The 15,063-nt window shown below is 43.5% G+C and overlaps 1 protein-coding gene across 6 annotated transcripts in view; it reads right to left on the bottom strand.

Moving 5' to 3' along the window:
* Mast4 (microtubule associated serine/threonine kinase family member 4) overlaps positions 1–15,063 on the bottom strand; it is a 593,745-nt gene that overhangs the window by 301,980 nt on the left and 276,702 nt on the right. For 3 of the 6 annotated variants that reach the window (XM_057790139.1, XM_057790141.1, XM_057790143.1), the window contains one exon: positions 4,590–4,664. The exons of the other annotated variants lie outside the window; for them this stretch is intronic. In XM_057790139.1, coding sequence (XP_057646122.1) covers positions 4,590–4,664 — 75 coding nt within the window. The remainder of the gene's footprint in view (positions 1–4,589; positions 4,665–15,063) is intronic. 6 annotated transcript variants of the gene reach the window in all.

Here is a 15,063-nt window from a genome sequence, read left to right as displayed (position 1 = left end):
AATGACGCGGTGCAGATTAGAATCAAGGGTGCTTACAATAAAAGGTCACTGCCTACATGGATGCTCATTTCTGTTTCCCATTTATTGTCCAAGTCATTCACCCACGGAGCCAACAGTGGCTTTCCCCAAATCTTCTAAATACTTAGGGGGGAATGTAGGCACTTCTCAGATTTCCATTTCTGCAATGTTTTGGAAAGGGAAGGATGCGACCTTTCAAATCTATTTGGTAACACGGATGAACCAATTCACACAACACAGCAAGGCCCCAGACATCTGCACTGCAGTTTAACGAGGTCCTCTGTAGATAAGAGGCCATGATTCTTACTCTAAATGGAATTTTAAAAAGCCTTTTTTTGGCTACAAACAGAAAATTAGTTAATTTCTAATTGGGTTCATAGCACACTGCACATGAGACATGGTATCTCTCAAAATGCTACCATAGAGAGAATTGGATACCAGACCCAAAAAAGACAAAGGTGCATACCAAATTGAATCCTTAACATACCAACGACCAAGAAGTGTGTGTAACAGGATATGTTTAATTTACACAGTATCTTAGCCACATTAATTATATCTCATAAGTGGGCATGAGAAGAGTGTACTGTATTCTAACCTGTTGTCTACATCAGGAAAATACACTTAAAATTAATTGTGTGTGTGTGCGTGTGTGTGTGCACACCTGCAAGAATGTGTATGTGCATGTGTGTGCTGGTGTCCGGGAAGGTCCTGATGTCATATCCCCTGGTACTGGAGCAGGAGTGGTCAGGCTGTTTGGGGTCTTGGATATAGGTCCTAGGAACCATCATTTGGAAGAGCAACAAAGACTCTTAATCACTGAGCCATCCAATCTCATAAAAAAACACGTCTTACCCCGTAAAGTCATCAGGCTTTCTTAAAGCTACTTTATTTTTTTCTTATACATATTAACAGGTTGCTAAGTAGTGTGGGACTCGGGGGACATTCAAGACCCTTAATAACACGGCAAAGGGCCATGGCATCTATGTCCATTTTGAAGAAATTGTAGCATACGCAATGTAGTGCTACTAATGGATTAAAATGATAGCTTATACAAAGTCAGTAGCTCTAATCAGGGTTTTCTTGCTCAGGGTGGCTGGTCAGTATTATGTGGAGATGCCTGCAGCTTAGTCCATACCACAGATTCTAGCATACTGACAGAATTTTCACTGATAAAATAAAAGTTGATGAGGTGGATGCTTAAGAGAGGTTTTTATTATTCGAATTAGTGGTATTTAAATAAGCATGTAAATTGGCAAAATTATTATAGAAGGCATAAGACTCCAGGAACCCTATAACTTTTCCCCTCAGATGTGACACCTGAGGTCCTGTTATAAATGATCTTAGGTCCAGTCAGAGAGGGAAAAGAGTCCATGTGACACCCACTACAGAGTTCTGTATGTGACATCCACTACAGGACCCTGCATGTGACACCCACTATAGAGCCTTGGGTGTGACACCCACTACAGGGCCCTGCGTAAGACACCCACTACAGAGCCCTGGGTGTGACATCCACTACAGGACCCTGCATGTGACACCCACTACAGGGGCCTGGGTGTGACACCCACTACACAGGTAAGGGAATCTGGTCCTAGAAAGTTCTCACACTGATCCTGAGTAAAACATTACAAAACATATTTGAGCACAGTGCTTTAAAAGGCTGGCCGGGCCTTCACTGAGTCACAGGGCAGTCTGGGACTGCCTCCCTCCACTGACCAGGACTGAGTTTAATAAAAGGCTAGCTGCAGTAGAGCTCAGGACCCTTGAATTGCTGACTTTAGCAAATCTTCACCCCAAACCTCAGGCACTTTCTGTGGCTCCTGCTATCTGTCAGAGAGCTTAGGATGATCAGAAAGAAACAGTTGTGGCGGGAACCTGAAGCAATGGCCTCTAGAGAAATAGGAAACCCCTAGGAGAGCTACACTGAGAACGAGGGCAGACTCAAGCCTGACAGCTCCAGGAAGGGAAATCCACCTGCCAGGCATAGAGTTCACAGAGTTCTGACAACTTATCTCACATCCGAGATCTCCAGACGCACAGCCCTGGCTTTTGTTTCAACTGTTCTATAACTTTGTAAGACTGACATACAAGAAAAAGAGAGACGCTAACATTTTTTTCCTCTCCCCAGCTCTGGACAGACTTGTAAATAAACCCATGGCCATTATCTAGTTCCCATCTCCCACTTCTCTTTCGGAATGGTGAGAAGCAGAGGACCTCACTTTCCAGTTTGTGCTAACAGATGGGCTTCAGATCTCACTACACACATTGTAACTCCAGTGCTGAAGCCAACCCACCTGCTTTCGGTAAACTTTCAGGGTTTTCCTAAGTCAACTGCTGTTGTCGGTTCATTTGTTTGTAGTGATGTAGATGGATGTAGAAGGAGCTGTGGGCTGCTTCCCACCGCCCGACTCCTGGCCATCGGCTAGCTTTACCCAAAATAATTACATGGAAACTGTATTCTTTTAAACACTGCCTGGCCCATTAGTTTAAGCCTCTTATTGGCTAATTCTCATATCTTGCTTTAACCCATATTTAGTAATCTGTGTAGCGCCACGAAAGATCTTAACCTGCGTCTGTCTCAGAGAGCAGAGGCATGGCATCTAACTCACTTTCCTTCTTCCCAGCATTCTGTTCTGTCTACTCCATCCACCTATGTTCTGACCTACCAGGCCAAGCAGTTTCTTTATTAACCAATGAAAGCAACACATAGAAGACCAACCTACATCAGATGGAGCCTATAGCCGTGTCTATGCTAGACAAGCACTCTATGGGTGACCCACACCCTTAGCCTTTTGCAAACAAGTTGTGGCAGACAATTATGAAGTTTAATGTTCAAGTTTACAAATAGGTCCACTTGAGATAATTAATTTTGACTGTCATCTTGGTGGGATTAATATAGCCATGGAGGGTGTTAATGAGGCCCATTTGTGGGTGTGTCTGTGATGGCATCTGTAGATAGTTCTCACTGAGGGGATGAAGCCAAAGCTGAATGTGTCTAGCACCACTGCACGGGCTGGGCTAGAAGATTGAACACCAAGGAGAAAGGAGGAAGTGAACTGAGCAGTAGGTTTATCACTTTCTGGTTTCTGATCTGCCCAGATGGCAGCAGCTGTCACAAGCACAGCACGGTAGCTCCTGCTACTATGGATTCCTCACCAGGAAGAATGTGATTGGGATTTACTGCCAACTTGGCAGAAGTGAGAATTACCAGGGAAATGGACCTCCGAGCATGCCTGGGGCACTATGAGGAGCGTAACTCTCTAGGCAGGTATCCTGGCCTGTACAGGAGTAGAGAAGGCCAAGTTGATCACTGCCATGCATACATTCATTGCTTTCTTCTGGGTCTGTGGGGCAGTGTGGTAGGCTGTGTGGTGGTCTGAAGAGGAATGGCCCCATACACTCATGTGTTTGAATACTTGGCCCATAGGGAATAGCAGTATTGGGAGCTGTGGCCTTGTTGGAGGAAGTGTGTCACTGTGGAGGCGGGCTTTGAGGCCTCATATGCTCAAGCTACACCCAGTGTGGGACATAGTTCTAGGACTCTCAGCCCTTTCTCCAGCACCATGTCTGTAGCAGTGCTTTTTTTATCGGGACCATCAGCTTACAAATAATGACACTGAGACTTATTATTAATTATGAAAGCTCAGCCTTAGCGTAGGCTTGTTCTCAACTAGCTCTTATAACTTAAATTAACCCATTTATATTAATCTACATTTCTTCAACACCTCCTGTTTCCTCTGTCTTGCTGGTGATTCTGCCTTTCTTCTTCTCTGAGTCCTCTCTGTCCTCAGAAGTCCCGCCTAACCTCTTCCTGTCTAGCTATTGGTCATTTAGCTCTTTATTAACACAATCACAGTGACACATCTTCACATAGTGTAAAGGGATATTCTGCAACACGTGTCTGCCTGCATGCCACCATGAAAACAATGGACTAAACCTCTGAAACCATAAGCCAGCCCCAGTGAAACGTTTTCCTTTTTAAGAGCTGTTGCCGTCACAGTGTCTCTTCACAGCAATAAAACACTGATTCAGACAGTTGCTCCGAGTTCCGGCTGCCATTGCAGCACTGTTGTGTTGGACAGTACTTTGAACTCTCATCTAAAGTAAATCCTTTTCTTTTAACTTATTTTATCACAGCAGCAAGAAGAGAAGCTGAGACAAAGTCCATGCCCCCAAATCATAAGGGAAAGGTGGGGAAAAGCGACTAAGACAACACGTAGGATATAAGGGAAGGTGACACTGGGAACTAACTCACTGCCTGAGCTTTGGGCAGCTCTGTCTGATGTGGAGACACTAATGTCACTGGCCACATGGCGATGCTGTACTGGGTATCTCTTTCCAACTCTGACTTCAGTGACGTCACACAGGTCCTTGACAGTGCCCATGGCTGAGAAGACACATGCAAGAAAAAAACAGCTCCTGCCATAAACCATGGTTTGTCTGGGCTCAGGGAAGGCTCTTAAGTGTTCACTGGAACATCACTGGTCTTGAATACAACACTTCCCGACCCCACGACCACAGAGGGACCACACTGTCATGCACATTGGCCGCCCGAGGCGACAGGACACACTCACTTTTGAAGCCGCTGGGTCCACTAGTCTCTGGCGGTGTCGAGCTGAGTTGAAATGGCTCTTCGGAGGCTGCCCTTCCTGACAGCGAATGCAAGATGGGAAATGAACGCGAGGTGGGGAGAGGGAAAGTGGGCATGGGATGATGGGAGAATGGCCAGAAAAGGAGAGGGACAGTGTTTAACCATACTGTACTTTAACCTGAATATCCAATAGGCATGCACACGTGCACACACATCCACACATAATATCACCCCCCCCAATGACATAACCCATGCAAGTCATTATGTTAAAAATAGCCAATATACACATTTGTGTAATAATGCTACAAGCCCCGCCCAGGATTTAGATATTTCATAGCAAATGTCTCTTTGCTAGCAGCTGATCATACTAAGGAAAACTAGAATACTCTATTCCTGAATCCAAAGTCCACCTTCCGAAGAAGATGACATTATAATCTTGTTTATGGTCAGACTTTGTACCTAGTTGATGTCACCTTAATGCTGTAGGGACCACAGTCTTCCGCCTCATTGTGAAAGAAATATCAGCCTTAGAAACATCTCTCTCTCTCTCTCTCTCTCTCTCTCTCTCTCTCTCTCTCTCTCTGTCAGCCCAGCAGAATTCATCTTTTCTGACAGCCATCAATAACTTCCCCTAAATGTGTGTTACCATAATTGGTTTTAATAGGGACCTACATTAAGTTTATTATGTACATTAAAGAGTCGTCTCTCCCTGAACCAACTCTGTTATTGGTCACATATAAAGACAAAGGAAGCAAGCACAAATGGAACACACGGAAAGCTTAACCCTTACCACCCCTCACTGTATAACACACACACAAACACAGAACCCATTGGTCTAGACTTGAAAGACAGAACTGGGAACAGAGATCTCCCCAAATGATAGAGTCCACTTGCACCTTTCAAAGGTGTACAGTAAATAGTAATAAAGAAATGTTACCCCTAATAAGTATCAACGCCAAGGGCGGCAAGACAAAAATCAACAGAGACGGTCTCACAAAACCTCTGCTGGGCACGCGGCACAGTGGCAAAGGTCCTAGTCTGGTATGTGCTAAAACTCTAAGTTCAATCATCCCCAGTATGGCCAAAACAAAAACAAACAAAAAAATACCTCTGGCCTTTAAAGACGCAGTTTGCGGGACACAACAAACAGACAGCTAAATGACCCTGAGATGAAAAAGAATATTTGCTCAAGTCTATTTTAAAAAGAGAGATGGAGGAGGGGGAAGAGGAAGAAGTCGGGTGCATAGGCTTTTAATCCAGCACTGGTGAGGAAGAGGCAGGTGGATCTCTATGAGTGAAAGACTAGCCCGCTCTACACAGTGACCCCAGGTCACCCACGACCACAGAGCAAGACTAACTAAACAAACAAACAAAAAAATAAGGAATGTTAAAGACCCAAGGCTGTGGAAATACAACTGGTAATGTAGCGCTTACAATTCTCTTTGAAACACTGTTTCTACCGAGCAAGAATTCCTCCTAGAAGCAGCTCTGTGACTGTGAAGGCACCAGTCATACCTGCTTGAACTGCAACCATCCCGGCCACCATGTCCAAAGCATAGGAGCACACAGGTCAGGATCATTATTTTTGATTTCTAGAGCCTATCCTGGCATCCTGGCAACATATATCTTTTCTCTATCCTTTTCTTAAGAAAAAAAAAAGTGACGGAATAGTTTTGGCCCCAGCTGGCTAGAACACCTCCCAAAGCTTCACCTCCAGAGCTGATATTCACAAATACTCCCCATTTGGCAAAAGTATGGCTTCTCCTCTCAACAACATTAGTAATGTTTTTAGAGGAGGAAAAAGATTTTTTTTTTAAAGAATAGCAGATTATTTAGTTTGATAACTTCAAAATTATCATTGAAATTTAGCAGTTTATCAGATTGGAGTTCCGGTGCTTTTTCTCTTTTCTTTCAACAAAAGAAGCTATCAAATAAATAGCTGTTTGTATTAATACATCTGGAGAACCCCCCACCCCAATTGACCTCCCTGAGGGGTGATTATAGCTGACTTAAGATTCCAGTGCACAATGTCTGGCTCCCCCACATCTGGGGGAAAAAATTAATCTCAGCCTTAAATATACAATTACAGTCAATGTGCAAATTAACTAAACCCTGAGCCTGTAGTTTATTGCTCTTGTTCTGACTTGGAGGTGAAAATGTTATCTTTTTTTAATTAGCTAATTGTACCGTGAACTCGGCAGGAGGCAGGCGTGGATATTAAATCTGAGATCTGAATCCTTAAACTCCCACCCGGCAGAAGACTGGTGTAGAACGAGCAGACACGTCCTTTGGGAGGTGAGGGTTTGCGGCTTCGTTCCTCATTTATCACCAGGACAATGAATCTGTAACAACGGGCAGCTCACAATGAACAAATAGGTGTATGAAACAATCAATGGAGGTACACAGAGATCTCAGGCATACATCTTAATGAAAGCCAAGGAAGAGCCTGCAGGATTAATGTCATTTTAATGAATTGCGTATGGGGTGAAAATAAAGAAATCGTGAACTGCACACAGCACGTTTTCGTCTGCACAATTCTTAAACTTTACCATTAGTTTCCCATAGTCGTGCCATGTTTTCTCTGGAGTCGGGCAGCTAAACTGCTCCCAGGCTCCAGAGTTAGTTTGGTGATCTTGAAACTCTGTGGAATTTGCCCGAGAATCTAGGTGGAAATTCTTGAGAAGGACTTTGTTCAACAAGAAGGAAGGGGGTGCCTACTCCATTTTCAGGGGCCATAAATGAACATTTCTCCTTCCTTTTTGCCACTCTCACTACTTATCACGTAGGGGAAGAGTGGGTTCAAACAATGCATGTCCTTGCTTAGTCATGTAAGCTTAATAGTGCCATTTCAGTTATGCATTAAGTGTGCGTGCGTGCGTGCGTGCGTGCGTGTGTGTGTGTGTGTGTGTGATGCTGGGGATGAAACTGAGGGTTGCATGGATGCAAGCCAAGCATTTAAGCTACATCACCAGCTTGTCTGTCACATATCTTTTTTAAAAAGCAAATAAAGCTTAAACAGTTTCTCCGAAAACCAACTCTCTATATGCTATGGCAAAATACCAAAAGGTTTGGGGATTGGAAACCTCATCCCCGAATTCATATTCCATGGTTATTTCAGGGTGGAGCCTTCTGGAAGGACTTACAACTAGATGAAGTTATCAGGGCTGGACCTCCACGATGGCACTGGTGACTTTAAAAGGAAGAAAGACCTGAGCTGGCATGTTTGCCTGTCTCACCTGTGGATGGGCTCACCAAGCAATGAGACAGCAACAGAGGACTTAAGAGCTGCAAACGACAGTGCCACGTTCTGACTTTCCAGCTTCTAAATGGTGAGCAGAGTAGAGAGATGAGAGACAGACAGATGGATAGATGATAGAGAGATAGACAGAAAGATAGACAGACAGATGAGAGACAGATGAGATATACATAGACAAATAGATGATAGATAGATAGACAGACAGACAGACAGACAGACAGATGAGAGGATACGTAGGCAGACAGGCAAGCAAAACTTACATATTTTCTATAAATTATCTCTTCTCAGCTCTCTTCTTATAGCAACAATAAACACACTTATTTGCTTGGATAGTTTTCTATATTCAAGAAAAACAGTAAATTCTATCACTCACGCCAACACTAAAGGCAAAATCTGTGTCTTCATTTTTCCCTCATTTGCCACATCCCAAGAACTGGCTTCTCTTCCTAAACAGCAGCCCTCGGAGTCCTGGTATCTGTCACTCCAGACTGAGACATCAATCTCTGGGTACCATTTACCTCCTGCCTAATGACATCAACATCAGCAAAATAACAGATTGGACCTGGGTGGGTCCCACAGGGTTCTGAATTAAATGGCTTATTTACATATGCAAATAAAAGGTCTTCGCTGGAAAGAGCTGGGGAGGAAGGGGGGCTTGGGGAGTAGAATGCCTTGCCATTAGTTTCAAGAAACAAGCACATTCCAAATTTGCTTAGGTAGGCTCAACCAAAATAATTCTGCTATGATAACCACTAGTAACAAAAGCAGCAATCCTCATTTATGTAAATAAACCATTAAGATGACAAAGGAAAGAGAGTTGGTGTGTGCACAATGTAGAAATTTAATGAGACATATTTCACTTGATGGTAAATGCTCCCACCAAGCCTTCACCCATTTGATAAACTGTTTTAGAAATTATTAACATCCCTTAACACTACAGATCATACTTTTTAGAGAAATTATTGTTCCCTTGACATCGCAGATCTGATAGCTTAGTACTTTAGCCTAATGTGCAACACATAAACATATTTACAAGACCGCTTTGTGGAAAACAATACATCAGGTGTGGAGTAATGGGTGCCCAGTGAATTTAGTTGCTCACAGCCAACTATTTATAAAAATCTAATTCTTTAAATCACACATAAGTTACTCTTGCTCAAAATAAGAGCCTCAAGGAAAATTTAAAATTAAGTGTACCTATAATTTTCGGCATGAGTCTCATTTTTCAAAAAACAAAAATCTATCCTTAGATATTTTCTGCCTCAAGATTTTCAAACAAGGAAGGGAGAAGGCAGAAAAGTACACAGTGGGGCATAAATCGCTCAAGGGCCCCTAGACTACTCCTTCAAAGTCTACTCAAAGTGGTTTCCATTCTAAAAGTCATCACGTGCATTCTCAGAGAGAGGGAAACTTCTCCACCCAGGTCTGAGATGGTCTTTGTCTGCCATGGGGACCCTTCATCCCCAATCAAAGTTTTTATTAAACACTATACTTAAGTACAACAAAGCTTATTTCAAATAGATACCACTACAGAGATACTTGAATATCAGTACAGCAATCTAGATAGGACCTCACAAGGTAAAAATACTCCATGAAGATAAATTGATTGAGAGAATTCATAAGCCAGGGAGTCTGAACAATTATTAAGCATATCAAACAGGATCAGGAAGCCGGAACACTGAAGGAATGTATCACCTAAATGACGGGGCATGTTTTCCATTGTGGCATCATAGTTTTCTAAGCCACATGGGACTTATCCCATAATAATTTATTAAACCTTCTACACATTAGTAATATTATGAGGAAAAGATCAATTCTTTAACATTTTTTTCAAAGTCAAGTTTTAAAATTAGGTCAAGAAAGATGGAGAAACCAGGCCATGGAAAAAGCTACTAACATCCCAAGAGCAGAGGATGGAGGCCATCTAGGGTCTTCCCACGACTATCCTCATTCTTTAGATTGTGAATTAATTCGCCAGCACAAGCCCTGTTTTTCCTTGTCTATCTTATTCTTTTTAAAACAAATGCTGGTCTCTATCAGCTAATCTGATGATGTGATGGGCACTGAGATCAGCTGTGCGTTAGAGTGCCTGCTGAACAGAGAGAGATGCCCAGGTCCACCCCAGCACAAAACACAAAACCGAGGTCATAAAAACTCTCACGAAAGGAGTGGCTCACATGGTGTAGTGAGACAGGGGTCATGTGGTAAAAGGGTTTATTAATGATGTTTCAGGTTGTGTCCTAAGTCTTCGGTCCTTAATTTTTTTTTCTTCCTCAGATCCCTATACTTCATGTGCTGTTAAATATTCTACATATATTCTTATTTTAAAAACAGCTTTATTTCAGAAAAATGATTCCTTTTTTTAAATAAACTAACATTGTGCCTGGTGGCAGCAGTGGTACACACAGCACTTGGGAGGCAGAAGCAGACAGACCCCTGAGTTCAAGGTCAGCCTGGTTTACAGAGCAAGTTCCAGGACAGCCAGGGATACACAGAGAAAGCCTGTCTCAAAAACACAAAGACAAAACCCACACACAAATAATCCAACATTTTAAATTGTGACAAGGAGCTTCATGGTAATATCTTGAAATCATGGCTTTGTTATACTAGTCACATTTAGTTCCTAATGCATATTAAAAATGTATTAATAAGTACAAAATTAAAAACATCTGTGCACTGACTGGTGCTGTTCCATATATACTAAATAAAATCACTGTAACTAATAGTGTCTGTTGAAATTGATTGACTGTATTTTGTGTTTAGTAAATATATTTATATGTAATATTAATGTATATATAATATATAAATATATTAGTTACTTTTCTTGTTGCTGTAACAAAATTCCCGAGCAGTTTGAGGAAGAAAGAGCTGATGCTGGCTCAGGGTTGGACAGTACAAGGCACCAAGGCGTGTTGGCAGAAGCGTGAGGCAGCTCGTCTCATCGCCTCCATAGTGAGTAACGAATGTCAGAGGCCACCTCCAGGATCCCAACCCACATTTAGGGCAGGTTTTCCCACCTCAGTCTTGAAAGTCACATGCTTTGCTCTGGCCATACTGGTACTGGAAAAGTCTCCCTTTCTGTGTTCTGTCTAAGTCAAGGAGACTCGTGTGTGCCCCTTTTGAAAGATGGGCACCCACTTTCCTTCTCTATTTCCTAACAGACCTCACACAGCAGCGGGTCTCAACCTGTGGGTCACGAACCCTTTGAGGGTTCACAGGGACCACCTATGACCAACAGAAAACACAGATATCTATGTTACAATTTATTCCCATAGCAAAATTACAGATAAGAAATAGTAACAAAATAACTTGATGGTTGGGGTCACCTCAACATGAAGGTTGTACTAAAGGATTGTGGCATTAGGAAGGCTGAGAAGCCCTGCAATATATCTTTGTGCCTCTCCTCTCTCTTACAAGACCAGAAAGCATCTCTCATTTGCTCTCTACCTCGTCCAGCTGATGCCCATAAACACTTTTTAAATCAGTGATTGAAGGGAAATCTTATGTATACAGTACAGAGTTACACACACCTGGGGTTCCAGGCAGAATTCTGCAGGAGAAGGCATTGCTGGGTTAGGGGTCCTGAAAAACATTTTACTGAATGCTTACACAGGAATCCTGAGTACCACTATGCGCTTATGCATGAGAAAAAAGGGGGGGGGGCAGTGTTGCTTCCAGAGAGTTGGGAAGGGGGGATTTTGTAGAACGACATTCAGTTGGCTTGTGCCAGTGCCACAAGGGGGGAAAGGGGCAATTGTGGGAACCCATTCCACCAATAGCCTAGGGGTAGCAGCCTTAGGGGTGGCTTCTTGTCTGTGGGTGACAACTTAAGAGGACAGAGGGAGAGGTCGGGTTCTCTTGGTGGAGTGTAGCTGGTTCCCAGCTCCCTTGGGCAAAATGGAAGGAATCTGCACCTGGTTAAACCTTGTCCTGTATCAGTGAGTCTGTTTCCCCACTGCACCCCTTAATAAATCAATCAATCAATCAATCAATCAATCTATCTATCTATCTATCATCTATCTATCTATCTATCTATCTATCTATCTATCTATCTTGGGGGTTCCCAGCTCCCTTGGGCAAAATGGAAGGAATCTGCACCTGGTTAAACCTTGTCCTGTATCAGTGAGTCTGTTTCCCCACTGCACCCCTTAATAAATCTATCTATCTATCTATCTATCTATCTATCTATCTATCTATCTATCTATCTATCTATCATCTATCTATCTATCTATCTATCTATCTATCTATCTATCTATCTATCTATCTATCTATCTATCTATCTATCTTGGTGGTACACGTTACAAGCAATGACTTCTTTTTGTTCTTACTGTTTCCCTCCAGTCTCCTGCTGGGATCTCCACACGGGGCCAAGGCCCCAAAGGCCAGAATGCCTTAGCAGACAGTAGCTGAGGTAGAAAGAGAAGAGAGACAGGGGAGAAAAAGGATGAGAAATGGGAAAGAGAGTGAAACAGGCACAGGAGAGGGAGATAAGACACAGGGACAGTGAAGCAGGAGTCAAAGAGAAGGCAGAGGTGCCCGTCAACTCTGAGTCACAGTTGGCAGCACCACGGGGTCGGCTGCTCGCCCTCCTCCCCACCTGACCGATCATAGCTTCTAACCCTCAGACCTGGCTTCAGGTTCAAAACTGGTTTGCTCTTTCAGAAACGCTGTGGACTGCGCATCTGCCATGAAGAGAGGAAAACAATTTGGGCAGAAAAGCCACCTAGTGCTTTTCTCCCATGGCTTTCACGTTTCAAAAACTGCTGAGGGTGCAAACTAGAGATTATGCATGAAGCCCACATCTAATCACGGGATTTCTCTTTTGTCAAGGTTTCACGATAACGTGATTCTCATAGGTCTCAGTCTCAAGCCCGAAGAAACCCTGGGATTGGATTCCTAATGAAACCCTTCCTTTGAATGCAAAGTTGCTTCATGATGCTGCTGTACCTCAATTTGTCTTTTCAAGTTATTCAACATTAAGAAAGGAGACAAGCCAGTCAGCCTAGAATCCACTCATCTCATGTCTGAGGAAGCCAGGACCCGGGCCTCCTCTGAGGGAGAATGAGAGGAGCAAACCCTACTGAGAACAGACTCCGTAGTCTCCAGCCAGTGTCGGAGAGCCTCCCTGGCCACTCAACCCTGCTTGCAGATCCAGGCATGCGAACAGGGAGGTCCGGATTCCCAAGATCCCGTCTAAAAGCCAACACAATTGTGGAAAGTTTCTAAATGAGCAAATTCAATTTTTGAGTTCATGTCATAGTTCAATTTTATTACAGGCTTCAAAATATGTGTGTTTGGGGATTCGTCGTATCGATGACCACTTAGAAAATATTACTGCTTATAGTCAGCTGTCCACAGAGAAACATGGCTTACACCACATGCTACCTATCAGTCAACGATCCTTTGTCAGAGTGTTTCGGAACATTATATATTGATTCAAATTAATGAATTTCATGTCAAAGGCCAGTTAACATATTTTACCACAGACACTAAGTTTATGGATGTAATTACTGACTGCAGCTCCAAAAACGGCGCAATTCCGCTTCAGCACATATGTCAACCCACTTAAGTCGCTTCCATTTAGAAAAAAAAAATCTAATGAAATCACATGCCACACATTTTTAATGAGAAAAATTACAAGATACCTAAATTAAAAGAACCAATCCCCCACAGGGAAATCTGGGGGGAAAATGTTTTAGGTAAACCAATTTTCTGAAGGCAAAATAAAAATTTCAACACCGCTCTGAGTCGTACCCAAAGCAAATTACTGCCAGCAAGCAATAAGGCTCTGATAATGAGACCTGATTAGGGTGGAAATTAAGCAGGAGACAGAGCAGACTCTTCAGAGCTGTTCTGATAGAGTTCATCAGTTTAGCAGGCATGAGGTGAATGACCAGGGTCCCCGCAAGAGTGGCAGCCCAGACTCGTGGACTGCAAGAGGACGCTGTTTAAACGGTCTCACATCTGGCAGGAGCTCATCACGTGGGTTCGTTTATAAAGGAGATGCCCTGCCCCCACACACCCAACCCCCCCCCCAACACGCACACACCAGAACTGCAGCATGGACAAAGTGCTGCTGAGCTGTAACATCCTGGCCAGTGAGCAGTGCTGTGCACTTACACAGGCTACACGAAGGGTGAATTTGTCTCTCCCACTCGTAAACAAGGACCCAGTATTTAGAAGATGCAAACATGACACACTTTAAACAAATACGAAAAGAATTAGACTCAGGTTCAGATCACAACATACCGCTATCATTTTATCCTCTCGTCTTCAGTTAAAACCTACTTGTACTGGAGAATGGAGAAGGAAACCGAAACAAAGGTGTATTTGGTTTCTTTATGAGTAGAAGAGACAGCCCATGTGGCACAGTGAAGAATGTCTGGGAGATCCATGGTGAGTTCCATACTGACCGTGTGTGCCAGGAGAACCCCAGCTTCTCCGCATGTAAACTGAAGCTATGATAGTTAGTTCCAAAGGGTCATATGACAAACATAAAACATGTATCATGTTCAGCATAGATCTGGCTTGACTCAACATGTAGCTCATGCTGGTTGTTAATGCTATAAAGGAAGCTAACTGTCAAGAACTTTTCATTTATGCTAGCCTAGTGTTGGCTCACTGTTCCTATGGAGTTTTGAACACCTTCTACATTGCTATATAAACAGCAGCAGAACCTACACAGGGCTTCAGTCCCAGGCATTGTGAGAACCACCAACATCTCAGATGGCCTGTCTTCACCTAAGGAATCACTTCAGGCAGAGGCAGTCAGCAGGTTCCCCCCACCACACCCATGTAAGGTAAAACCCAGGCCAGGCTTTGCAAACAAACGAGCAGACGGCAGGAAGCAAATGGCCACAGAGCTACCTGTGAACACCTGACAGAAAGCAAGGCCTTCTGTTCTCTTCCAGCCTGCTATCCTGGCCACAGCAGAGAAGACCACAGCATCTTTCTCAGGCTGAGCCTTTCCAGTCTGATTGTCCCAGACGCCCGACAGCCTGCAAAAGAGGAAGGAAACACGCTGCAAAACGAACGGACACAATTCTGTTGTTCTTTTTGAAAGGCAGAGGGTGGGAAGGCAGGAGGGAAACGCTGCCGCCGTCTGGGAATCAAGTGAGGGCAGATGACAGAGGGAGAGCGAGCACAGGAAGTGTTGGGAAAGAAGAAACAAGAAAGGCTGCTGACGAAAAAGACTCTAGCT

This window comes from Chionomys nivalis, chromosome 15, assembly GCF_950005125.1.
Source record: "Chionomys nivalis chromosome 15, mChiNiv1.1, whole genome shotgun sequence".
Classification (NCBI taxonomy): domain Eukaryota; kingdom Metazoa; phylum Chordata; class Mammalia; order Rodentia; family Cricetidae; genus Chionomys; species Chionomys nivalis.
This window is presented reverse-complemented; position numbering and strand designations above follow the sequence as displayed.